Genomic DNA, 26,736 nt, shown 5'->3' with positions numbered 1-26,736 from the left:
GCATTTCAAGTAGCAGCAACACTTCCACAACGACTGATCCAACTGAATCCTATTCCAAAAGGAATAGTTTAAAAGAAAAAGGGTCAAATAGTATTTGCAAACCACTCAAATATTCTACATTATTTCTGTCTGTCTGTCTATCTATCTATCTATCTATCTATCTATCTATCTATCTCAGGCCGAGAAGGAGGGGCACCCACATCCTGAAACCACTCAGAGACAACACATACAAACACACACAGAGGCAGAGCTCGGCGACGGCCGTAACAATAACCCTAAAGGCCATATCCTTCTGACAATGTGATTTGATCACATCTTTTTTGGTTAACTGAATATATAAAGGATGAAAAGTGCAGAGTATCTTGCACCCATCACATGTTCATGTGGTATAAAATCACAGTCACAACATCTGTGCTGGTGGTTGAAAAAACAGGTATACTAGACATGTAATAAAGGCAACTTCTCACAAAGGGTGTAAATTATGAGATAAAACATACAATTTAATGATATAGTTACAGTAGGGTAGGGTATGAAGGTGCTGCGAATAGGGTCATACATGCATCATAGACATGAAGTAAACCATATCCTCAGGATGAGATTATGTGCAAGAGTGCAAGAATGTCATGTTCAAGAAGGCACAGGATAAACACAGAATCACTCATGAGAAGTGATGCAGACAAGAAGCCAAAGTTCAGAAAATCCAACATCTTTCTGGTTTTAAAAATACAGGATGGAAACTCAGGGTGTGATTAGCTACAGGGAGCTCTAGAGTGGTGATGCTCTGGACATTCTTCTAGTGATACATACAGTGCTCACTCAGGGGAGCAGTATCGGCCAGCAAAGAGAATGCTCATGGAGGGGTTATGCCTGATGAAGAAGAGGAAGGGGTGGTCTGCAATGAAGGTGGGTGGAGGTACTAAATACAAAATGCCAGAGGTTAGTCTAAACGTAATTGCAGAAGCAGCGGCAGCCTCAGTTCCCTCTTCATTGACCTCCAGGAAGGCCTTGTGGAAGACTTTTGACAGGACCAGCTCATTAGCAGGAGACATGCCTGTCAGCAGAAGAGATGGATTAAAGAACAATTTAAATAAATATAATGCCTGGGCTCACCCTACATAGAAACACAGAGCTCATTGATTTGGACGGACATCTATTCAATATTGACTAGGGGTGGGTAAAAATATCAATTCATCAATGCATTGCAATATCTTTTATCCTATATAATATCGAATCATGAATCTGAATCGATTCAGGCAAGCAGCGGCCCCCGACCACCCGCTGTCCCTCACTGGACGCCTCTCAGTCCCCGCCTCCAGCAGCTGGAAGCGCCTCACCCGCGACCTTGCTTGAGGGTCGGAGGGTGATGCGCAGCGGAAACACCGTCGGAGTTGCGGAGGAGGGTAGCTGATGTCTAACGCACCGCTCTTTGGGAGACTGTAAACTCCCAGCACAACACCTGTCTCACCCTGGCTGCTGCACCGTGCAACCGCGGGTAGCACTCTCCTCCGGGGAGAGAGGGGGGTTCAGGGTCAACGTTTACCCCCTCGTGTCTAGCCGGAGGGCGGAGGGACCGCGGTCATGTCTATGTTTATGTCAGACAAAAATGTACCATGCAGTCCCAGAAACAATGGGACTTTCTCAGCTTAACTATAGTTGCGCTATTTTATAACTTAACACATCGAGTACCTTTGTTTACATTTCAATTCGAACTAGAGCTTCCTAGAGGAAGTTTAATTTAAGATGACTTTTTTTAATTAAAAAATAATCAACAGGTACTCTAATGACTTATTTGTTTATTACAACTTATTACTGAATCGATATTGAAGCATTTAAGTCAATATTGATTCGAATTGCGACCTAAAGAATCGAAATCGAATCGTGAGGTTCTTAACAATACCCAGCTGTAATATTGACCTCCTTCTACATTTTTATGAACATGTCTGATGTGCTCCTACCAGAGAAGTCACTCCTTGAGATATCAAAAGCATCCACCATGCCCATGCTGATCAGGACACTCTTCATGTCATAATTCTCCTCCATCTTGAACCGGGGCAGCCCCACCTTAACATTAGTTACATCCATCATGTCTGGACGAGTCCACTTCACAAAGTTCTCATAGGTGAGCTTCCTCTCCAGCTGGGGTGGACATAAAACCAATTATTAGTCCGTCTGTCTCTTGTGTGGTGTTTCTATGTGTGTGTGTGTGTGTGTGTGTGTGTGTGTGTGCGTCTGTGTGTCTGTGTGTGTTCGCGCGAGCAGGGGGCCGGGGGTGTTCCTACCTTTTCCAGACCTGTTGTACCTTCCTTCATGTCATTGGGTAGAAAGATGAGCATGCTGAGCTCCTTTCCTTCGTATGGCATCTCTAGGATCTGTTCAACAGGTTTAGAACATTACAGCAGATGTACAGCATATACTAGTCAACTCTGTGCTACCTGCGGCCGTTTTATGGGGTAAAAAAGGCCAGCCCGCCCCTGCAGCACATACTAGTCAACTGTTTGGTTATCTTTTGTTGCAAGATAAGCTAATGTATTGGATCACATGCAACAAAAAAAAAAAAAAAACCTTAAGTGATAGCTTCATGATTAAGGTAACTTTAAGTCACCTCATTAACAAAGGGAATATATGACTGGTTCAATGATCCCAGTTGTTTGATGGACTGACATAAATATTAACTGACATACTGCAGTAATGGATTCATTAACTGAACAGCTTCATCACCTGGCAGTTGGCTTCAGGGATGAAGGTAAAAGGGAACCGAGATGTCTGGTGCATCATTTTCACTGGTTTGGTTTCATTCTGAAATCAAACAGAAAAATAGAAAAACTTAAAGAGAAACTTAACACCAGCTGAAGTCTTGTAGACAACAACACGCACTCCAGCCATTTGCAAATTATCCAGTCAGTGAGAAATGGTGGTGAGCTGAAATAAAGAAATAAAGAAAGGTGAACATTTAATAAAAAGCTAAGACAACCCTACAAAGCTGACACAGTATGGAGGCTTGTTGTTGAGTTTGTTTTTCAGTGTTTCTGTTTGTTTTCTGTCTGATGCACTAACTACAAATCACTTAATGCAGATTCAGTGTTTTGTTGACCGGTTCAAAGCTGACTAAATGGTATATGCTGCTGTACAATCATTTTAAAACCCCATATTTTCTTTAACTGATCTTTGTCAATCACTGTAGCCATATTGGATGTTTTCTTTGAGCAGTGTTACCTGGTTGATTCTGAAATGAGCATCACGTGTGTCGTATTCATCAAACTTCTCATTCCAGTTGCCTTTCAAGTACATGGCATTGACCAGCACCAGCCTGGTCATGTTGTCCAACACACCCTGGGCCAGTAAATCCTTAATTTTACCTGAAGGATGAAATGATATCATATATGATATGATTTCACTCAACTGAAGCATGTAATGTGTTGAAAAAAGGTTCCGTCAACTGCAATGTTTCCCTGACAACAGAATGTAGTTCAATCATATTTTTGACACAAAAAGATATTTCTTTTGCATTTACAGGACAATTTAAATTAATACCAAGAAAAGTTGATGAAATTAGTCTCCACCCTTCAACTCTGCCCACTCTCAGGCTGTCATCAAGAAAACGTTTTATTTCTGCATTCTAAAATGAGGCTTACATAAGTGAGTGTGCTTAACATTAATATGGTGCTCCTCCAGTTAAAGATCAGTTTACAATGTTTGACCGATGTTATAATAATTGCATTGGATGAAGGAGACATGAGTGTCTACTAACATACTGATGAGTGTGTATGTTAGTGTGTATGAACCACCTTGTGTCTTCTCCTCCACCCAGCTGTTTATGTTGAGCCTTGCCGCCTCAAAGCTCTTTATGAAGTCAACAGACTCCAGCTCTGCGTTGTAGTGCTTCCTGGTGCCTCTTAAGAATTGCTGGAACCATCAACAACACATTTACTGATTGTGATCACACAAAACAATAATATCATTCATAAGCTGGTTAGTTTACTCAGTAAGTGGAGTTAAAGGTCAACACAGCTAGAATATGTTCACAACCACTACTTTCCTTGCTTCTATACTGGCCTGCTGCCCACTTTCATTCCTTGCGCTCAAATATTCTTGTTTGTGTATCTCATTCACTCCAGCGTACAAATATGTTAACACAACCAGACCTACTCCTGAAGATACATACATACATGCTGAAATACACACACACCTCATCAAACCGGTAGGACTGCTCCCCGTACAGTCTGTTGGCCACACTGAGGGCATACGGAGCGTCTGCCTTGTTGAGTTCACCCAGCAGCTGCGCCAAACTGCTGTGGACATCCTCCAGAACATCACGGGTTTTCAGGCACTGTGGATGAAGAGGACAAGTGTTAAATAGATGCACTGAGAAAGTTTTGCACTTGGAGATTTTTGATCGATTGCATGAAGCCTGGGCTGATGGTGTGTGGTGAGGCCTAGTCAGGCCTAATCCTGAACAAAGACCTGTGAATACTCCTTGCTGTGACAAGCTGGATTCAACAGAAAGAATAGAATCCCTTGAGCAATTTATTGCGGAAAGATATCAACTTACCCGGATGGAAACTCCACAAGCAAGCTTACCAAGTAATCCTACTGGAGGGAAGAAGAAGAAGGCTAAGAAAAAGTGGCAAGCTGATGCAGCTGATGCCACCAAATCAACTCCTAAAAGAACAGGGCGTAAAAGATCACGCTCTGAGGAAGTAAGTGATGACGATGAAGCTGATGGGGTCATGGAGGTTGAGATCTGCCTCCTGAAGTTAATTAATGATAGATTTGCCAAACTGCATGTGTTGGAGGTTATGATGAAAGACTTGAATCAGCTCAAAGCTAGCCTTGAATACAGTCAGTGGCAAATTGATGAACTGCTGAGTGACAACAGGAACCTAAAGAAATCTGTGCAGGATATGGAGAGCAGGGTGAATGTGCTTGAGAAAGAGAACAAGCGCCTGTCAGAAACCCTGCTTGATCAACAGTGTCACTCTATGAGGAACAACAGGAATTCCAGAGGAGGACCGTGTTGATTGTGAAACTGTTGTGAAGGCCCTCATGACTGAACAGCTGAAACTGCCAAGATGTCACTTTCTCCCATGTCCACAGAATGGGTAAAGTGTTGAAAGACAGACCAAGAGCCATTGTTGCCAATTTTGAACATTTTAAACATAAGGAGCTTGTGAAAAGCCGAGGAAAACAACTTAAGGGCACAAAGTTTGGAGTAAATGACCAATTTCCACATGAAATCATCAACAGGAGGAAGGTACTCTATCCCATAATGAAAGGACACAGACTTCATAATGATCGCATCACTTTAGTGACAGACAAATTGTACATAAATAACCAACTGTATCGTGACCCCAAAACAACTCCCTGGTTATTCTGAGTTTGATGGATATCTGATGCAGGTCGTTAAACTATGGCAAATTCGATGATTCACACTGGTTCTGTGAATTTAAAATTACCTAAGAAGGGATTACATATTGCACACATAAATGTTTGTAGTTTACCAAATAAAATGAATGAGATCTGTAACATGCTGAAAATCAATGATATTCATGTTCTAGCCATCACTGAGTCACATCTAGATAGTTCTATCACTGAAGGTCAAGTCCATTTGGATGGGTATAATTTTACAAGAAAGGAAAGGAATCGAAATGGGGGAGCTGTGGCAATGTATATTCAAAATCATCTGCCCTTTAAAAAGAGAGACGATCTAACAATGAATCATCTGGAGGCTGTATGGTTACAGATACATCTACCTTATCAAAAACCTCTAATAATTGGATGTGCATATCGACCCCCTTGCTCAAATGTGAACTATTTAGATGACTAATGCTCTAGTCTAGATAATGCAACAAATGATGATGAGGAAGTGTTTTTTATATGGGTGATCTGAATATAAATTGGTGTGATAACAAGAATAGCAATAAAACTAAATTATTGAGATTTACAGAGGGGTGTAATATGAAGCAGATGGTTAGGAATCCAACAAGATTTTCTATAAGGAATGGCATACGTACTGAGACATGCATTGATCTGATTTTTACCAGTGTACCGAAACAGTGTTCAAGTGCATGTGTGTTTCCTGTTGGTTGGTCTGACCACAATATTGTATCCATAACCAGAATATCTAAGATTCTAAAGAGACCACCTAGAATAGTAGTAAAGAGGAGTTTTAAAAGATTTAATTGTGAGGAATTTAAGAGGGATTTGGCTGCATGTCCCTGGGAATTAATATTTTTAGAGGAAAACTTGTAAACTCTGCCTCTGAATGTTTTACTGAACTCTTAACTGAAGTGATGAATCAGCATGCTCCAATTAGGAAATGGACTGTTAAAGCTTGTTCTGCTCCATGGATAGATGATGAACTTAACAAAGTTTTTGAAATGAGAAATGAGGCAAAAGCTACATTTTTAAAATCAAATTTAGAATCTGACCAACGGATCTATAGAAAATTACGCAACTATGCACTGAAATTAAATCGCAGTAAAAAGGCCTCTTTTTACAGAAAAGCATTCACAGAGTGTGGGAATGACTCAAAAAAACATGGAATACAGCCAGAGGATTGTTGGGAACAAATGTTGCACAGTATCCATCATTTGTTGAGGAGAATGGAAAAGTGATCACAAAGCCTGTTGATGTTGCCAATCATTATGCTGCTTATTTTGAAAACAAAATCAATAGACTTAGAGAGATGACAGATTTTTCCAGTTCTAAACATACTCTGAATGATCTGATTAGCAACAACATCATGCTAAGTAAAATGTGCTCTTTTTCCTTTTCCTTTGTAACAACTGAAGAGGTTAGGAATTTGCTGGAGTCACTTCCTGATGAGAAAGCTGCAGGCTATGATTTAATGGACAACAGGTTATTGAGTTACGCTGCACCGCAGATTGCTGCCCCATTGAGGTATTTGTTTAATTGGTCAATCAACACTGGCCACTTCCCTAGAGTATGGAAGAAAGCTAAGCTATGTCCAATTCCAAAGAATATTAAAGAACCTGTCTCACCTGAGAACAGTCGGCCCATTAGTCTTTTACCTGCACTGAGTAAAATTCTGGAAAGCATAATCAGTGCTCAGATTTGGTCATATATGGAAACTAATGATTTACTCTCTGCTAATCAACATACATATCGTAAGGAGCATTCCGCTGCGACTGCTCTCATTGAGATAACAGATCAATGGCTAGAACAAATTGATTTGGGAAAATATGTTGGTGTATTATTTTTGGATTTTAGTGCAGCATTTGATTTGGTAGATCATGGTATATTATTGAAAAAAACTCATTCATTGTGGGTTCCAACAAACTGCGCTTGACTGGATTCCAGGGTTTTCCCTGCCATTATACGGCTTAGGCGCGGCGCCCAAGCGTTTTTGCCTCCCGCCTAAGCAGGGTTCTCCCCAGACGGTGGAACAGCGGCGCTACGCCGCTATACCGCTAGGTCAGCGGCGCTATACTCCGCGCCTGGCAGTGACGAGTGTCCGTTCCCCGGCTGACAGCGATGAGCGTCCGTCCGTCCCCCGGCTGACAGAGTTGATGACCGTTTGTCCGTGCACCCCCCCCCCCCCGGACAGACGGTGAAGAAGAACCCTGGATTCATGCTTATTTATCTGAAAGAACACAATCTGTTTATATAAATGGATCATATTCTTCGCCTCTGAATATACAGTGTGGTGTGCCTCAAGGCAGTTGCCTTGGGCCTATACAAATGATATTTCATATGCTCGAGTCCGATCAGAAATTACAATTTTTGCAGATGATACTACTGCGTATGTACCGGGGTATTCATGTGTAGACATACAGTCATCACTACAGCAAGACCTGGAAACAATTAAGGATTGGGCTGACATGAACAAACTCATATTGAATGTAAAGAAAACAAAAGTAATGCTTATTGGTTCTGTGAGGAAGAAGCAAATTCTGCCCTTCTTACAGCTCATGACAAATGGTACAATGAAAGAACAAATAGATGAGACTACACTATTAGGTGTTCAACTTGATAGTCATCTGTCTTGGACACCACATATATCTAATCTATGTAAGAAGCTGGTTCAGACTGCTGTTATGGTCGGTAGAAAAGCCAAATATTTACCAAAAAAAATATTAAGACAAGTGACCCATGCTTTAATTGTGAGTCAGGTAAATTATTGTGCTGCTGTTTGGGGTAATGCTGGAGTGGGAGAAATAAGTAGACTCCAGGCAGCGCAAAATAAGGCTGCAAGAATTATTCTTAGATGTCCGAATGATACTCCGATTGAAGAGCGATACAAACAACTAGAGTGGTCATACATCAGGGATATAATAGCTAGAAATGTTCTTCAATTATTTTATAACTTACATGTTGAAAAGAAACCAGAACTTTTGATAAGCAGATTCCAGCAGGTAAAAGACAGACATTTAGTCAGCACAAGAGCAGCTAGCACAAGTGATTATGTTTTACCCAGGACTAGACTTGTAACTGGTAAAAGGATGTTTTGTTTTCGGGCTGTAAAGCTATGGAATCTTCTACCTGACCTCATTAGGAATTTACCAGAAAAACATTTTAAACAAAACATTAGGGGTATTTTTTGAGAAGTATTTGAACTCTTTTATGGTAATTGTATGACTGTGATTGAGGGATAGTTTTTTATGTAATATTATCTGAAAAAGTTTTGTTCTGAGTATATAATGCATATAATGTGTTGTATGTATGTTTTTTGGTTGTGTCTGTTTTATATTGTATTGTGTTTTAGTTATACTGTATTGTGTTTGCATTGTATTCTGTTTTTATGTTATGGACTCTTGGAAGAATAGCCCAGCTGGGCTAAAAGAGATCCAAATAAACAAACAAACAAACAAACCAGTGTGGTGATCATTTTGAGATGAGACTACAAAACTAGCAAGGATTTATCTGTACATTCTTGACTTTGGTGCTCCATGTTATGCATTTGTATACGCTATGTTGAAGGATAGTGAGTCACTCAAGTCACTCACCTAAGATACCTGAAGACATTTCACCCTAAAATCAAAAATACAGATTTTTTTTCCTCTTATCTGTTGTGCTATTCATCCATCTAGATTGTTTGTGATTTGCAGACTATTGGAGATATCGGCCTGTCTTCTCTTGAATATAATGGGACTCTCATTTGTCTCATATCACATTAACAATATATATAGCTTAGGTAATACTGTACAATTCTAGTTGACAGTAAGTTAAAAGTAAAGTAGGTAGTAAATTGCTGAGAGTTATCTTAAGAGAGCCTAATGGCTAAATGGTTTACTGCTAGCTAAATGTGATGGATAAATGGTTGAAATATATGGCAATGGATCAAAAAAAAGGCAGGATATCATTGGTTTAGACAAGGCTACTTCAACGAGACATTTTAGTTGAAAAGCTGAATATATTTTTAGATTACCTTATTCAATTAACTCAACTGTAAAAGGCTCCATTGGATTGCCAGTGTATTGGTTTTCAGCCAAGATTCTTGTGTTCGTATGTGTAATATTTTTTAACTCCTCTTAATGAGACCCTTTTTGTTTGTTTTTCTGTTCTTTAAAAGTAACAGTGTTTGCACATTACTAAATGTTAATCATAGTTAGCGGGAAGGTGAATGTCAAATTCTTGGAAATCCCGGTGATGTCATCGCTGACCCGCACATTTCTGATTCCCATCAACAGACTGTGGTATTTGATGACCAGCTTGTTAATGAACAAGTTATAAGAAAACATTCACAGGGCTGGACTTTCTGGAAACTGGCTGCTATAAAAATCCTCACAGCAGCCATACCTTACTGTCACTTCTGATCTCTTTCATGCGTGGACAATCACACACATACCCTTACTCACAAAGACATGCAGTCATGCATCATTTGTGCACCAGGTGGACGGCCATTATACCATCTTAAACAGAAAAAAAGGTTAAGTTATTATTATAATCAACTGAACTCAGTGTAGCCATTTACGTTAGTGTGTGCGCGCGTGCGTGCGTACGTGTGTGTGTGTGTGTGTGTGTTGTACCTCAGACATCTGTGCAGCTGTGTTGCCTCTGGCCCCCATCATCACCATAGCCAGGGCTGAAAAGATGCTGAAAGGGGAGAAGAAGACATTTGCCGTCGTGTCGTTACAGCTCAGCTCATTGAGCAAAGCCAGAGCGAAGGTGGTGTTGGCCACGCAAAGAGGGGTTGGTGATACCATTGTGCCTGTAAAGAAGGGAGGGCGGAGCACCTATTATTACATAAATAATAATAAACCTTTCTTAAATTTAAACTTTTAATGGCATATTTATCCCTTTATCTGATCACCGTCTCACTCTCTCTTTGTGCCAACTCCACTGAAAAGTTTTTTTCTTTTACACTATATTAGTTTGTCTCTGAATATTAATACATGACATATGATACATTAAAACCATTTTTAACACTTAAGATTCAGTCTTTAGTTCTGCAAACATTAAATAGACCAAAGAGGGCAAACCTGATATATTTTCTAACACAACCTGCTCACCTACCATAAACTTATTGGCAATAACAAAGTAAAATAGTGGCTGTTTTAGATGGTCATTTAGGATTGTATTGAAATTACATGCATCACAGATTGTGAATATATTCCCTTAAATATATACTTACTGACAGACACTTGACTTGAGGTCCTTCAGATCAGGAGTCTTTAGATCGCTTCTGTTGGAAGCATCAGTTTGATTATTTCCGTGCTGACACGTACGCCCCGAAAACCTTGTGATGACACTCTGGCTGTGTCCAAATTCAGGGGCACCATCCTTCGGAGTGCGTATTTGAAGTGCAATTACGTCACTAATCCGCGCGAAGCCTGTCCAAATTCAAAGTGTGCTCCAAATGCTCCCCACAAATGCCTCCTTCTTTTGCCTGTTCCTGGAGGACACACCGCGGCTACAAATTGCCCAAGATTCATTGCGCGTCTAAAGAGAATAAATAAATAAATAAATAATGGCGACCTCAAGTGGCGCAGATCTCGCATTCAAGTGTAAGTATTGGGTCTATACTCTATACTCATCTACCATCATATATAATAATGAATAATAAATAGCCGATTTGTCAGTCCTGATGTCACTTTTTGTTAATCTTTGCATCCCTGTGTTAATGTGATCTTGAGTTTACCTTTTCTCTTGCTTCGAGGAGGGAGGATGAAGAAGGACATGAGGCTGCAGAGAGGATGGAGAGGCTCTTCTCTGCTCCAGAGGACAATCCTTACATTATTTCTGTTATTTAGTTAAATGTATGAGTTATTTTTAAATTATTTGTTCATAATTGTTCATTTTATATAATTCATGAAATAAAATATTTTTTTATTGTTACACATTGTCTATTCCATTCGGTATTTAAAGCTTAAGTACAATTTATAACAGCAAACGGCATCAAGTGCTACTTTTCAGGGACAACAAGGGATTGAATGTTTTCTTTTATTATTAAGGTCTTAACATTTACGACTATTTACAAATTACAGCATAAATAACTATTTACAGATTTTTATTAACTATTAACAAAAATAATAATTATTAAAAACAATATTAAAACAGTAACAGATGATGGACAGTAACAGGCTGAGCAGGAGTCCCTGCAGTGCTGCTGGGCTGGATGGTGTCAGTGGGACATCATCTGGGTCGGTACTCAGGGTGTTTGGGGGTCCAGTCTCCTCTGTCCACCACATCGTCCATCAACTGGGTCTGCAGTTCTGACTCGATCGATGGCTGTAATGTCATTAAGAATGTTTTAAGAAAGAGGCAAGAATTATAATTTCATACTCTAATTATAATAATAATAATAATCATAATAAATTACAACAAACAAAACTATCTACCAAACATTTTAAATACAATGCCTTTAAAATATAAATTAAAACCATATGTGGCGATCAGCAGTTTACATGTCAGCATTAACGTAATGTATCGGTATGTTAATGAGCCCATACTGTTAGCTAGCTAATGATAATAATAATGATAACATTACTGTGGGTTCAGTAACAGGTTTACCTCTCCACGGTCCTCTCAGCCGGAGATAAACCAGAGCCGCTTCTACTCTTCCTCCACAAGCACGAGGATTAAAAAGGAAATCAGGAATTCCTGGAGCTCAAACATATCTGACAGTCAAACTTTTCAAACTACTCTTCTTGTCACTTTCGCGGACCTTACCTCACCAGAAATAGTGAGGTGCGGGTCGGGGCGGGAACATCTGGTGACGGCAACCAGGAAATGCTGCGAAGGGTAGACCGTCCAATTTCACAACAGGCTGACGCTGCCTGCAGGTCTCTCTGAAGGACCCTGCCTTTGCTGGCGGCGAAGGATGGGTCCTTGAAGGATGCTGCCCCTGAATTTGGACACAGCCTCTGTGTTCTCCTGTGTCATTGTACGGAAGCCGAGCGGAAAAAAACAACAACTTTTACTCGCTTTCTTGTAAGGCCAACACTCACTCTGTAGTTTATAGGCTACAGTAGTAACAAATAAAAACAAAGTTGTGCTGCCTGCAACGCGTCTTCCAGGAATTTTAATACTGTTACTTATTAAAATAATGTTATGATCGTCGCAGTCTTACTGTTTTATTGTTTATTGTTAGATACGGTCCTTCCAAGGCAGCGCTGAGGAGTCTGTGAGGATATCTTTGTCTGTGTTAATGACTTGAGAACTGCTGAAAAAAGCAGTCTGGATAGGTTTCTTAACTCCTGGTTTCATCTTCATTGGACCAAAGTCAGCTTATTATCAATAATAAGTGGCAGATACGATACACACTGTAGAAGTATATCCTAAGGACCATGCAATTCTAAGTGTTGCACCACTGCCACCTTTTGGAATAATCAAACTCCGACCATGTTCTGTAGTTCAAATTGTATTCTCAAATTCATTCCAACTCTTTTAATTGGGTGGTTGTCTCCTTGCCCCCTCAGACTTATCCAGTAGTTGACAATGATTCATTTCCAGTGGAAAATGGCATTTCTCCTGCTTCAACTTGGAGTGCACGTACTGGCTATGTGTCCAAATCACTCTCAAAGCCTGAGTCATACATCCATTCTCTAAAGCACAGATTTAGCTAGGGTTCAGGTTAGGGTCTATATCTATATTTCATGGTGCCTCTTATATGTATCTCAGTGATCCCACAATTACTTAAATACAATTTCAGATTATGACCTTCACTGGTTTTTATTTTCCTGTAAAGAACTTTTGTTTGTTCCAAAGAAAACTTAAATTCCCATTTTGTGCCCCACAATTCAACAGGCTGAATAGCGTCTTGTATATTTCTTAACTATATGTTCCATATATCTCAAACTTTTCCACCATCATCTGCAAACAGCAGTTTCCCTTTGTGCATTGGCAAATTTACAAATATATCATTTTTCATCTCAGAGAACAAGGTGTGACTTCTAACACTCCCCTGAGGTGTTCCACTCTCTACTACATGTTTATTTGACAGTTCTAATCCTATTCTAACCTGGATGGATTTTGCATTCAGAAAGTCTGTAATATATAAAACTCTTCTCCAAGAAATATGTTGACCTGTCATTGACCATACACATCAATTTCCATATATGTGACGTCAAAGCAATAGGACGGTAGATTTTTGGTTTATTATTATCCTTCAGATGTTTCTTTACTGGAATAATTGTTGCCTCCTTCCATCTCTCCAGGATTCTTCTTTCTTCACACACTTTTTTAGTCCCTCTATACTCAAGTTTTTCACCATGATGGAGCATATTTCATCTTTCCCCGGTGCAGTCTTCCCAGTTTAAGTCACCATTGTAAATGGGACATTTTGTTGATCCTCATGACTTTTTTGCCCTAACGCCTCCAAGTTTTCAGCTTTGGTTTTCCCGCTACTTCTTCTTCCCTCCTCAGGTAAATTACTGGAGCTGTGTACTGTAATCCAAGTGTCCACCATTATCCCAGCCTCTTCCTCATGAGTCACTGCAATCGTATTTCCACAAAACAGGATAGCTCCACTCCTTCCTGTCCCAACCCATTGTTTTAATCATCCTCCTCCCTGATTGGTGTTCTCAACTGAGTCACAGTACTTCCTCCAATATGTACATTCTGCATGTTTTATTGTTCTTCTTACTACTGCTTGAGCTTGTTTGTATTGAATCATTGGCTGGAAGTGATGTGTTCTTTTTACTGGCTTAAATGCTTTATTTCTACTTCTCACTGCTATTTTACACTTCACTCTTTACTTTTAGGAATGGTTTCTAATGCAGCTGATCTTTTGTCTTGTGTGACTTTATTATCAAATGTTTCTGCATCTATGTTACCATCAACCTGATTTAAATATCCGTCACTTTCTTCTTGAAATTTCTCCCAGCCCTCAGCTCTCAGCCTTCAGCCTTCTCCAAAAACCCATTTAGCTCCTCTGGCTTCAGAATCTAGATAGTATCCATGTAGGATTAAAGAGAAGATTATGCTTTTGTTAGTTTGGTAAAACATTAACAACGTATGATAAAGACTTCTCAGAGACAATCAGCAAGACTAGTAGCAGCAACACTTCCACAACAGTTGATCCAGCTGCAGGTAATCATTTACAAACGTAACCAGATCAGAAAAAATGTCAATAAAAGGAGTAGTTTAAAAAAAAAATTGACAAACAGTATTTGCGAACCGCTCCATTGTTTGTTTCATATGTAAAAGCATAAACTCAAGAAAATATCCAGTTCAAAACTTCAAAGATCTTGTATATTTTATATTAGCTAAATGCATAAAATTACTATTATACTTGATTGTCGTTTTAATAATCCTCAAGGATATATCATTCTGACAATGTGATTTTATCTTATTTGGTTAAATTAATATATAAAGGATGAAAAGTGCAGAGAATCTTGCACCCATCACATGTTCATATGGTATAAAATCACAGTCAACATCTTTGCCGGTGGTTGAAACAACAGGCATACTAGACATGTAATAAATGCAAATCCTCACAAAGGATGTAAATTATAAGATAAAACATACCACAATTTAATTATATAGTTACACTAGGGTAGGGTATGAAGGTGCAGCAAATAGGGCCATACATGCATCATAGACATGGATAGGATAAGCACAGAATCACTCATGAGAGGTGATGCAGACAAGAAGCCAAAGTTCAGAAAATCAAACATCTTTCTGGTTTTGAAAATACAGGACGGAAACTCAGGGTGTGATTAGCTATAGGGAGCTCTAGAGTGCTGATGCTCTCGATATTCTTCTAGTGATACATACAGTGCTCACTCAGGGGAGCAGTATCGGCCAGCAAAGAGGATGCTCATGGAGGGGTTATGCCTGATGAAGAAGAGGAAGGGGTGGTCTGCGATGAAGGTGGCTGAAGATTCAATGTAACAACAGTACACCATGATCGGGGCAGTGGCAGCGGCAGCCTCAGTTCCCTCTTCGTTGACCTCCAGGAAGGCCTTGTGGACGACTTTTGACAGGACCAGCTCATTAGCAGGAGACATGCCTGTCAGCAGAAGAGATGGATTAAAGAACAATTGAATAATATATTGCCTGGGCTCACCCTACACCATAGAAACACAGAGCTAATTGATTTAGTCAAACATCTATTCAATTTTGAACATGTCTGATGTGCTCCTACCAGAGAAGTCACTCCTTGCGATATCAAAAGCATCCACCATGCCCATGCTGATCAGGACACCCTTCATGTCATACGTCTCCTCCATCTTGAACCGGGGCAGCTCCACCTCAACCTCAGTTACATCCATCATGTCTGGACGAGTCCACTTCAAAAAGTTCTCATAGGTAAGCTCCTTCTCCAGCTTGGGTGGACATAAAATCAATTATTAGTTTGTCTGTGTCTTGTGTGTTTTTATAAGTGTACAAGTGTGTGTGTATGTGTGCGTGTGTGTGTGTGTGTGTGTGTGTGTGTGTGTGTTTGCAGATGGGTGGGTGTTCCTACCTTTTCCAGACCTGTTGTACCTTCCTTCATGTCATTGGGTAGAAAGATGAGCATGCTGAGCTCCTTTCCTTCGTATGGCATCTCTAGGATCTGTTCAATAAGTTTAGAACATTACAGCAGACATACAGGAAATCTAACACCATTGTCAAATGATAGCTTAATGATAAAGTTAACAAAGGGAATACATGAATGATTCGGTGGTCCCAGTTGGACTGACAGAAACCTGACATACTGCAGTAATGGATTAATTAACTCAACAGCTTGATTACCTGGCAGTTGGCTTCAGGGATGAAGGTTAAAGGGAAGCTAGTTTTCTGGCGCATCATCTTTACTGGTTTGGTGTCATTCTGAAATCAAACAGAAAAATTCAAAAACTTAACACCAGCTGAAGTGTTTTATACAACAAAAGTCACAACCACCATTTGCAAATTATCCAGTCAGTGAGAAAAGATAGTGAGCTAAAATAAAGAAATTAAGAAAGCTGAAGATTTAATCAAAAGCTAAGACCCAGCTGACTTTGTAGGGTTGTGGTGAAACCTGGACTTACATTCATCAAGTGGTGAGTGAAAACCCTGTAATGGCACGGCCAGGTTGCCACACATCTTGCAGTGTGCAGGTTGCTAGTTGTTCACTAACAAGTTCCCATAACAACTTGAAAAGCTGACACAGTATGGAGGCTTGCTGTTGAGTTTGTTTTTCAGTGTTTCTGTTTTTTTTTCTGTCTGACACACTAACCACAAATCACTTAATGCAGATTCAGTGTTTTGTTGACCAGTTCAAAGCTGACTAAATGGTATATGCTGCTATACAACAATTTTAAAACCCATATTTTCTTACTTTAACTGATCTTTGTCAATGACTGTAAGCATACTGGATGTTTTCTTTAAGCAGTGTTACCTGGTTGATTCTGAACTGAGCATCACGTGTGTCGTCTTCATCAAACTTCTCGTTCCAGTCGCCTTTGAAGTACATGGCATTGACCAGCACCAGCCTGGTCATGCTGTCCAACACACCCTGGGCCAGCACATCCTTAATTCTACCTGGAGGACAAAATGATACGATATATGATATGATTTCACTCAACTGAAGCATGTAATGTGTTGAAAAATGGTACCATCAACTGCAATGTTTCCCTGACATAGAATGTAGTTCAATCATATTTTTGACAAAAAAAGATATTTCTTTTGCATTTACAGGAATATTAATGCATCATTTCTACATGAATACCGCATCTTTCTACCTGAATACCAAGAAAAGTTGATGAAATTAGTCTCCTCCATTCAACTCTGCCCACTCTCAGGCTGTCATCATGAAAACGTTTAAACTCTTGGCACTGAAATAGCATGCAAGTTTACATGTTAATGTCAAGTTTTAGCAGTCTGGAGATCTAGCTTTTATTTCTGCATTCAAAAATGATGCTTAACATTAATACAGTGCTCCTCCAGTTAAAGATCAGTTTACAATATTTGACCGGTGTTACAATAATTGCATTAGATGAAGGAGACATGAGTGTCTACTAACATACTGATAAGTGTGTATGTTAGTGTGTATGAACCACCTTGTGTCTTCTCCTCCACCCAGCTGTTTATGTTGAGCCTTGCAGCCTGAAAGCTCTTTTTGAAGTCAACAGACTCCAGCTCTGCGTTGTAGTGCTTCCTGGTGCCTCTTAAGAAATGCTGGAACCATCAACAACACATTTACTGATTGTGATCACACAAAACAATAATATAATTCACAAGCTGGTTAGTTTACTTAGTAAGTGGAGTTAAAGGCCATCACAGCTAGAATATTTTCACAACCACTACTTTCCTTGCTTCTATACTGGTCTGCTGCCCACTTCCTCATTCATCATTCCTTGCGCTCAAATATTCTTGTTTGTGTATCTCATTCACTCCAGTGTACAAATATGTTAACACAACCAGACCTACTTCTGAAGATACATACACACACCTCAACAAACTGGTAGGACTGCTCCCCGTACAGTCTGTTGGCCACACTGAGGGCATACGGAGCGTCTGCCTTGTTGAGTTCATCCAGCAGCTGCTCAAAACTGCTGTGGACATCGTCCTGAACATCACGGGTTTTCAGGCACTGTAGATGAAGAGGACAAGTGTTAAATAGATGCACTGAGAAAGAAACACAGCAGTCTGTTATAAACAGTTTATTAGACCAGTGTGGTGATCATTTTGCCTATTAACAGATGAGACTACAAAACTTGCAAGGTTTTATCTGTACATTGTTGACTTTGGCGCTCCATGTAATGCATCTGTATACACTATGTTGAAGGATAGTGAGTCATTCAAGTCACTCACATAAGATACCTAAAGGGACATTTCACCCTAAAATCAAAGATACAAATGTTTTCCTCTTATCTGTTGTGCTATTCATCCATCTAGATTGTTTGTGATTTGCAGAGTATTGGAGATATCGGCCTCTCTTCTCTTGAATATAATGGAACTCTCATTTGTCTCATATCACATTAACAATATATATAGCTTAGGCAATACTGTACAATTCTAGTTGACAGTAAGTTAAAAGTAAAGTAGGTAGTAAATTGCTGAGAGTTATCATAAAGGGATATGCCGGAGTAAATTTAATCCATGGTCTAACACACTGTGAAACTGTGTTAGACTCCCTCTCGAGAGATAAAGTTTGCTGACCGTTGCCGAAGTTTGGTGCTGTTCTGAGCATTATTTGTGGCTTTTTGATGGTGGATAAATGGTTTACTGCTAGCTAAATGTGATGGATAAATGGTTGAAATATATGGCAATGGATAAAAAAAAAAGGCAGGATTTCTTTGGTTTAGACAAGGCTACTTTAACAAAACATTTTAGTTGAAAAGCTGAATATTCCGACTGGAAAACAGGTATGTCTTCACCTCTCTACCTTCTACTCTATTCAGATGGTATTTACAACACTGTACTACAGTATATCACATTACCACATCACGTGTACAGGGTATTGCAGGGCAGAGTTGGGAAAGTTCACTTTCTGCATAAACTAGTTCAAAGTTCAGCTCACAAACTTTAAAATGAACTAGTTCAGTTCATAGTTCATGATTAAAAATTTTGAACTGAGTTCACAGTTCCAAAAATGAACTAGTTCATAGTTCTTTTTTTTTTCTCAACATGTTGATGCGAGCTATTATTTTTCAAAATTATTGCCACAGCTCATATAGAACCACAGACAGCTATTATTTTATCAGTTTTAACACTGAAACTGCAGCTCTCCAATATTCTGCAAAACCAGGTAGTCCAGCTGCGGCTGGGAGATGAAGACAACAGAGCCGCTACTGTACACCGTTAATGTGATTTGGGTGGTAGAGGATCTGTTTTGGCTCGCCGTTGCCGTGTCTTTTGATTTTTTATTCACTTGCACATAACTTGAAAGGCAAGCCGGGTGCTTTAGTTCAATGTGCCGTTTCAGGATTGTGGTACAGGATAGAGTACAAATTAAAATTTAAAAATAAAATACATAAATAAGTAAATAAATAATTTAAAAAAAGAAGAAGAAAGGGAAAAATAAAATAATAAATAGATAGATAGTTCAGACAGTGGCTTCAGGGAAAAACTTTTCATGATAACTCAGTAAGGTATTACGTTTTTTGTTATTTTAACAAAATCAGAGATTTAAGCAAAGAGCTCAGTTCCAGGAGAAAAGGAGAAAATTTAGGTAGTGATTTTGCAAATTTCTGTTTGTGAATAAAACATTTTGCATAGGAGTTCATCATGTGTTCGAGAGCATTATCTTCTGGGTTAACATAGCAAATAACATGTTTAAGGGTAAGAGAATGGACAGAGAGCAGCATAAAAAGATGAGATTCAACAACATCACTCCAAAACTTTTTAGATATATCACAATAAAAAAACATGTTTGGTATGCAGCTGTTTCTGTCTGAACTAGTTAAGTATCGTTTTGATCGAAAGTAAAGCGAGTTGCACAAACCTCTCGTCCAGCGTCCTTTTTATACACAAAAGCCAGATTGGGTGATTTTCCACTACATGTTAAGGCCTGTTCACGGTGTGTTTTAGCCGGTTTTCGCCTGGAAGGCTCGATGGAAATCTGGCACTGTCTTGAACGAAGTTAAACTGTGAGAACGCGCCGTTCATGAATGCCAGAATGAACGCGTTCGAAATAACGTTCATCAGGCAGAAATACAGTACGTTCAGTTCACGTTCGCCCAAAATATGAACGAGTTCATGAGCGATCGTTCACTGAACGCGTTCAGGCACAACACTGTTGCAGGGTGCTAATGCTCCTTTTGCAGCCAAAGTGGTAGTTTTTGTGAAACATACCATGATTACTTATATTGAGATGTTTCAGTACAGTGGATGATACAGTATATACAGTAAAGTACTGTAAGAAAAAGAAGCAAACTGATGACAATTTGTGGTTGTATTTCTCTAGAATGACTAGAAGACCTTCTGGGGAGGACGCCAACGCCTGTTCACACAACAGCAGGAACTTGCCGTTGTGGACCTAGTGAGGGCAGACAATGCCATCCGTCTCCACCAGTTACGACAGAAAATACTTGCAGACAGGCAAGTGTTCAACAACATAAACCATGTGAGCATCACCACCATCAGACGCATCTTGGGAAAACACAACATCACCATGAAGCAGCTCTACAGGGTCCCATTTGAGAGGAACAGTGTCAAGGTCAAAGGACTTCGACGTGAATATATACAGGTAAGTGTAACTGTACTTTACATTTACAATACAGTATTGGTGAAATCCAGTAGCAGCTGAATTTGTACCATATCAGTACCACATGGATCCATTCGGAGAGCTACACAGGTACCTGTGTGATGGGGTGGGGGTTCTGTATGCGTAGCACTGTAGTAATATGTTTGTTTTTTTTTGTTACAGAGAATCTTGGCCATGGATGGAGCTGCACAGCCTCATGAATTCATTTTCATTGATGAAGCTGGATTCGACCTGAGCAAAACAAGACAAAAAATAACAATTGCCCTTTGGCCAATTACATTATGACCTCATAATGTAATTGGCCAAAGGGCAATTGTGCACGTCCCGGGGCAGCGTGGGGGAAATATCACATTGTGTGCTGCCATAAGCCTTCGAGGGCTTCTGCATCATCATGCAAAACTAGGTCCATACAATAGCCAACATATACTCACATTTCTAGATGCTCTCCATAATATAGTTGTACAGAACAGACCAGATCAGGCCAGGTTTGTGGTGGTATGGGATAATGTCAGTTTCCATCGGGCTGCTCTGGTCCAGGCCTGGTTCACCAACCACAATCAATTTGAAGTGGTATACTTGCCCCCTTGCTCACCATTTTTAAACCCTATAGAGGAATTCTTTTCGGCTTGTAGATGGCGTGTATATGACCGCCAACCACATGCCCGCATGCCCACAGGCAATGGAACAGGCCTGCGGTGACATTCAGGTGACAGCAATCCATGGATGGTTTCGACATGCAAGGGGATATTTTCCCCGGTGCCTAGTGGGAGAAGACATTGCTTGCGATGTCGATGAGGTCCTGTGGCCAGACCCCAATAGACGGTGGGATCCATGAGCCCACGTATGCACAATTGCCATGATTTTCTGTGTTTACATTATAGTGTTTTTTTTCTATTATTATTATTTTTTTTTTTTGCTTTATCTGAATTCATGTTCCTGCAATGTACAGTGCTGCAATGTACAATATTGAGTAGGCCTATTTGCTTTTTTGGTTGTTTGAAAATGTGCCTCCTGAAAATGTGCCTTCTGAATAAACAGTGAAAATCAAAGACTGCAGTGTTTTATATAAAGTAGACTAGTGTGTTCCCCCTGATCTGAAAGTGTATGCATATGATGCAAGTATGTGTCATTTTGTCATCAGAGTTACATTTTGACAAAGGATTGTTAGGTTTTAGGTTTTGATAGTAGAGTTTCAATTTGACACAGATGTGAATGGTATATTTCCCAGTGTTGTGTCATGTTTACTTGTGTGTAGAGTTTTGGCACAATGAGCGGATTTTGCAAAATGTGTGTGTGCTGTACCTCAGACATCTGTGCAGCTGTGTTGCCTCTGGCCCCCATCATCACCATAGCAAGGGCTGAAGAGATGCTTAAAGGAGAGTAGAAGACATTTGCCGTCGCGTCGTTATCACTCAGCTTTTTGAGCAAAGCCAGAGCGAAGTTGGTGTTGGCCACGCATAAAGGGGTTGGTGATACCATTGTGCCTGTAAAGAAGGGAGGACAGAGCACTTATTATTACATAAATAACATTAACTATTCTTAAATTTAAACTTTTAATAGCATATTTATCCCTTAATCTGATCACCGTCTCACTCTCTTTGAGCCAACTCCACTGAAAAGCTTTTCTCTTTTACACTATATTAGATTGTCTCTGAATATTAATACACGACATATGATACATTAAAACCATTTCTTAACACTTAAGATTCAGTCTTTAGTTCAGCAAACATTAAATAGACCAAAGAGGGCGACGCTAATATATTTTCTAACACAACCTGCTCACCTACCCTAAACTTACTGGCAATAACCAGTGTTGGGAAAGTTCACTTTCTACATGAACTAGTTCAAAGTTCAGTTCACAAATGTAAAAAATGAATGAGTTCATAGTTCTTTTTTTTTTTTCAATATGTTGCTGCGAGCTTGTATTTTTCTTAATTATTGCCACAGACCATATAGAACCACAGACAGCAATAATCGTGAGGTTCTGAACAAAAAATTGTTCAGAACCTCACAATTCAATTCAATTTCGATTTTTTAGGTCGCTATTCGATTCAATATTGATTTAAATGCTTCGATATTGATTCAGTAATAAGTAGTAATAAACAAATAATTCATTAGGGTCAAAAAAGTAATCTTAAATTATAAATCTTTCCTCTAGAAAGTTCTAGTTCGAAATTTAAACAAAGGCACACGATGTGTTTAGATACAAAATAGTGCAACCATAGTGAAGATGAGAAACAGCGGTCCCTAAACGTTGACACTGACGCCCCTCTCTCCCCCGAGGAGAGTGCTACCTGCGGGCGCATGGTGCAGCAGCCAGGGTGAGACCGTCTGCTATGGAGCCAGAACGGTGACTTTAAAATTTGGCATCCAACAACGAAATTGGCATGGAAAACAAAACCAGTACTGAAAAAAGAAACACTGTCATTGAAACATTTGTTTTGAAAACAGTTGCATTGGCATTGAAACAAGTATTGGCACTGAAACAAGTATTGGCACTGAAAAAAGAAAGTAATTCAAATAATTCAAATCCAAAAATCTTATCATTTTATTTGATTGGGATTTTTTTGTATTTTTCAATGACAATCTTGAGATTTTTCCTTCATGTCACTTTTTTTTCAGTGACAGATTCTTTTACAATGTCAGTTTTTTTTCAGTGTCACTGATTTTCAGTTTCAACTTTCTGTCACTGTTTTGACGTCGAGAGGGAGGGGCCTGAGAGGAGGGGCAAGTAGAGCGTGGTTTGCATATCATTTGAGAAGGTTCTGGGCGCGTTCAATATATTATATATATATACATATATATATATATATATATATATATATACACACACACACACATCTATACACACACACAGACAGACAGTTCATATTTAGAGACAACAGAATGTGACAGCGTTGTCACAATAACAACTTCAAATTTGGATACTTTGTAATTGCTTCACTTCAAACGGTCACACAGTGGCTCATCAAGAGTAGATGAAGAGCCTAAATGTTGTCTTACTGTAAATGATCATGTTCTGTTTTCCTTGTAATATCACCATTAAATAAATTTGAACTTTGTCTATCTGGTACATTATAGTAAGTCTTGCCCAATAACAATACAATTACAACAGTTATTCATTATTATGAGGACAACTGTGCTTAGATGCATGATTATATCACAGCTGAGGGGAATTTGCTGACTACATTTAACAAATAAGCATATAGAAACATAAGATCAAGCATTTTCTCATAGCAACATTTTTCACAATTAATGAAATACATTTCACTGAATGAATGAAATACGATAATCAGAACAAATGACTGAATCAGATGCCTTGTCCCGCTGCGCCATCTCATCACACACAGAATAGCTCAGCATAATTCTTTGTATTGTTAATGTGACAGGAACAGAAAGGGTTAATTAATAAGAGTGGATAGTACAGATAACACTGGACACAGCAGTTAACCACTTCTCCATCATCACCCTAAACTGACAGAACTGAGCAGTTTATTGACGACATCTTTCGCGTCATCATCTGTTGCGATAGATGAAGGATTCTACAGGTTTATTCATGTTGACTATCCATAGGTGCGGCCACACGACTGCTACTTATCTGAAAGTATTTGATATTTGAGTTAAGGCATAGACCTTATGGATATGTAAATTCATTGAAACACACTTCATATACGTCAGCGTAGATGAGAGCCAATTAGGGCAAAGTCCTGACGTCATGAAGGTGGGTCTGGGGTCGCGCAGCACCTGGAGAGCAACTGCGCGAATGCTCTGCAGCAGCCTCGCTGCCGCGATGACTTAAGGTCATGTGACATCAGATGCGGAGCAGAAACCACTCCCATCCAGGTCATCATGGACACATTTTAACCAGCATGCATCACGATTTATGCAGCGCTGCGCTTGATCTTGAACTCGCCTAATGGCTGCAGCCTGCGGGAAGGCGGGGCTGGACGGTCCAGCCATAAGACACCATGTACGATCTGTATGCCGGCCGTCTCTGGGCAACACAGAGTCCGACTACCTCGTGGACTTTTCTTCAAGCTCTCTCCTGATGTGTCCAAGTCTCTGTGTATCTGGTTCTGTCCCGGAGCTCTTGAGCTCTGGTCTCCATAGAGTGTGGTAGTAGTACCGGGGCGCCGAGCACAGAGCAATAGCCACAGTTAGCACAAACTGTTGTGCTAACTGTGGCTATTGCTCCGTGCTCGGCGCCCCGAACAGCCTGTCGCTCTGAGCCGGGGCTGCAGCGCCGACAGCAGGGCTCTGGTCTGCTCCCCGAGCTCTGTAACACCGCACCGCTACCGGAGACCAGAGACCAGAGCTCCCCTATAAACTCAGTTCATGTGAATAATATCACTATTCCTACAATGACTCCTTTGAGTCGAAGCGAATAAACTCAACAAGTCAGTATGCGGGTAAAGTCAGCTGTGATTGTGCTACTGTGGTTCATAGTAAAGTACAACAGACGGCTGTAATCAAGTAACAGACACATATTTTCATAACTGACTGACTTTTCTCCAAGCACTCTCTTTTATTGTCCGGTCTCTGTATGCGTGTACAGCGGTACGGTGACACAGAGCTCGGGGAGCAGACGGAGCGCTGCTGTCGGCGAGGCAGCCCCGGCGAGGCAGCCCCGGCTCGGAGCGACACAGCTGGGGCTAATGCTCGTTAGCTCCGTGCAACTACCACACTCCATACGCATATAGATCGGAGCTCGGGAGCTCCGGTCTCCGGTAGCGGTAAGGTGGCACAGAGCTCGGGGAGCAGACCAGAGCGCTGCTGTCGGCGCTGCAGCCCCGGCTCAGAGCGACAGGCTGTTCTACAGTTGTGCTAACTGGGGCTAATGCTCCGTGCTCGGCGCTCCGGTACTACCACCACACTCCATACGCATATAGAGACCGAAGCTCGGGAGCTCCAGGACAGAACCAGATACACAGAAACTTGGACACATCAGGAGAGAGCTTGAAGAAAAGTCAGCGAGGTAGTTGGACTCTGTGTTGCCCAGAGACAGCCGGCCACAACGGTATTGTGGCTGGACCGTCCAGCCCCGCCTTCCCGCAGGCTGCAGCCATTACCTTCTCAAATGATATGCAAATCACGCTCTACTTGCCCCTCCCCTCAGGCCCCTCCCTCTCGACGCCAAAACAGTGACAAAAAGTTGAAACTGAAAATCAGTGACACTGAAAAAAAACTGACATTGTAAAAAAATCTGTCACTGAAAAAAAAGTGACTTCAAGAAAAAATCTGAAGATTGTCATTGAAAAATACAAAAAAAATCCCAATAAAGTAAAATGATAAGATTTTCGGATTTTAAATATTTAAATAATTTTTTTTTCAGTGCCAATACTTGTTTCAATGCCAATATAACTGTTTTCAATACAAATGTTTCAATGAAAATGTTTATTTTTCAGTACTGGTTTTGTTTTCAATGCCAATTTTTTTTTTTGGATGCCAAATTTTAAAGTCACCGTTCTGGCTCCATAGGCTGCGCTGAAAGTTTACAGTCACACAAAGAGCGGTGCGTCAGACATCACCCTCTCGGCGAGGGACAGCGGGTGGTCGGAGGCCGCTGCTTGCCTAAATCTATTCAGAGGCTTTTCTGAATCGATATTAAATTGGGAAAAATATATTGCAATGCATTGATGAATTGATATTTTTAACCACCTCTACGGCAGAGTCTACGGAAGCGCATTGCATTCACTGGATTAAAAAAAAATCAGACACCTTATCTCGTAATTATGAGAAAAGATCTCTTTTCTCGTAATTACGAGATAAGGCCACTATTTTTTTTTATCAAGTGAATGCAATGCGCTTCCGTAAGAGTCTGAGGCAGTGCTGCTGCCTTCATTTGTTTTTGCCTATGATGACACATAGTGCGTGCGACTCTGTGGTGGCTGCTGTTGCCAGATTGGGTGATTTTCCGCTACATATTAAGGCCTGTTTACGGGGTGTTTAAGCCGCTTTTCGCCTGGAAGGCTCGATGGAAACCTGCCACTCTCTTGAACGAAGTAAAACTTTGCGAGAGCGCCGTTCACAAACGCCAGAATGAACGCAATAACGTTCATCAGGCAGAAATACGGTACGTTCAGTTCACGTTCGCCCAAAATATGAACAAGTTCATGAACGATCGTTCACTGAACGCGTTCAGGCACAACACTGGCTAT

At 40.3% G+C, this 26,736-nt stretch overlaps 1 protein-coding gene across 4 annotated transcripts in view; it reads right to left on the bottom strand.

Moving 5' to 3' along the window:
- Window positions 1-475: 475 nt before the first annotated feature.
- Window positions 476-26,736, bottom strand: part of LOC115569725 (leukocyte elastase inhibitor-like) — a 65,084-nt gene continuing 38,823 nt past the window's right edge. The window contains exons 1-9 of one of the 4 annotated variants that reach the window (XM_030397784.1): window positions 10,595-10,791; window positions 9,990-10,171; window positions 4,187-4,327; window positions 3,786-3,903; window positions 3,214-3,356; window positions 2,719-2,796; window positions 2,280-2,369; window positions 1,956-2,136; window positions 476-1,051 (exon numbers count right to left, since the gene is read on the bottom strand). In XM_030397784.1, the coding sequence (XP_030253644.1) occupies window positions 813-1,051; window positions 1,956-2,136; window positions 2,280-2,369; window positions 2,719-2,796; window positions 3,214-3,356; window positions 3,786-3,903; window positions 4,187-4,327; window positions 9,990-10,166 (1,167 nt within the window). In that variant the 5' untranslated portion in view covers window positions 10,167-10,171; window positions 10,595-10,791 and the 3' untranslated portion in view covers window positions 476-812. Of the gene's footprint in view, window positions 1,052-1,955; window positions 2,137-2,279; window positions 2,370-2,718; window positions 2,797-3,213; window positions 3,357-3,785; window positions 3,904-4,186; window positions 4,328-9,989; window positions 10,172-10,594; window positions 10,792-14,572; window positions 15,416-15,550; window positions 15,732-15,871; window positions 15,962-16,140; window positions 16,219-16,768; window positions 16,912-17,429; window positions 17,548-17,821; window positions 17,963-21,880; window positions 22,063-26,736 lie in introns of those variants that run through there. The other 3 variants (XM_030397782.1, XM_030397785.1, XM_030397783.1) reach the window with 3 other exon arrangements.

This window comes from Sparus aurata, chromosome 19 (genome assembly GCF_900880675.1).
Source record: "Sparus aurata chromosome 19, fSpaAur1.1, whole genome shotgun sequence".
Taxonomy (NCBI): domain Eukaryota; kingdom Metazoa; phylum Chordata; class Actinopteri; order Spariformes; family Sparidae; genus Sparus; species Sparus aurata.
Note: the sequence above shows the minus strand (reverse complement) of the source record. Positions and strands in the feature narration are given on the sequence as shown.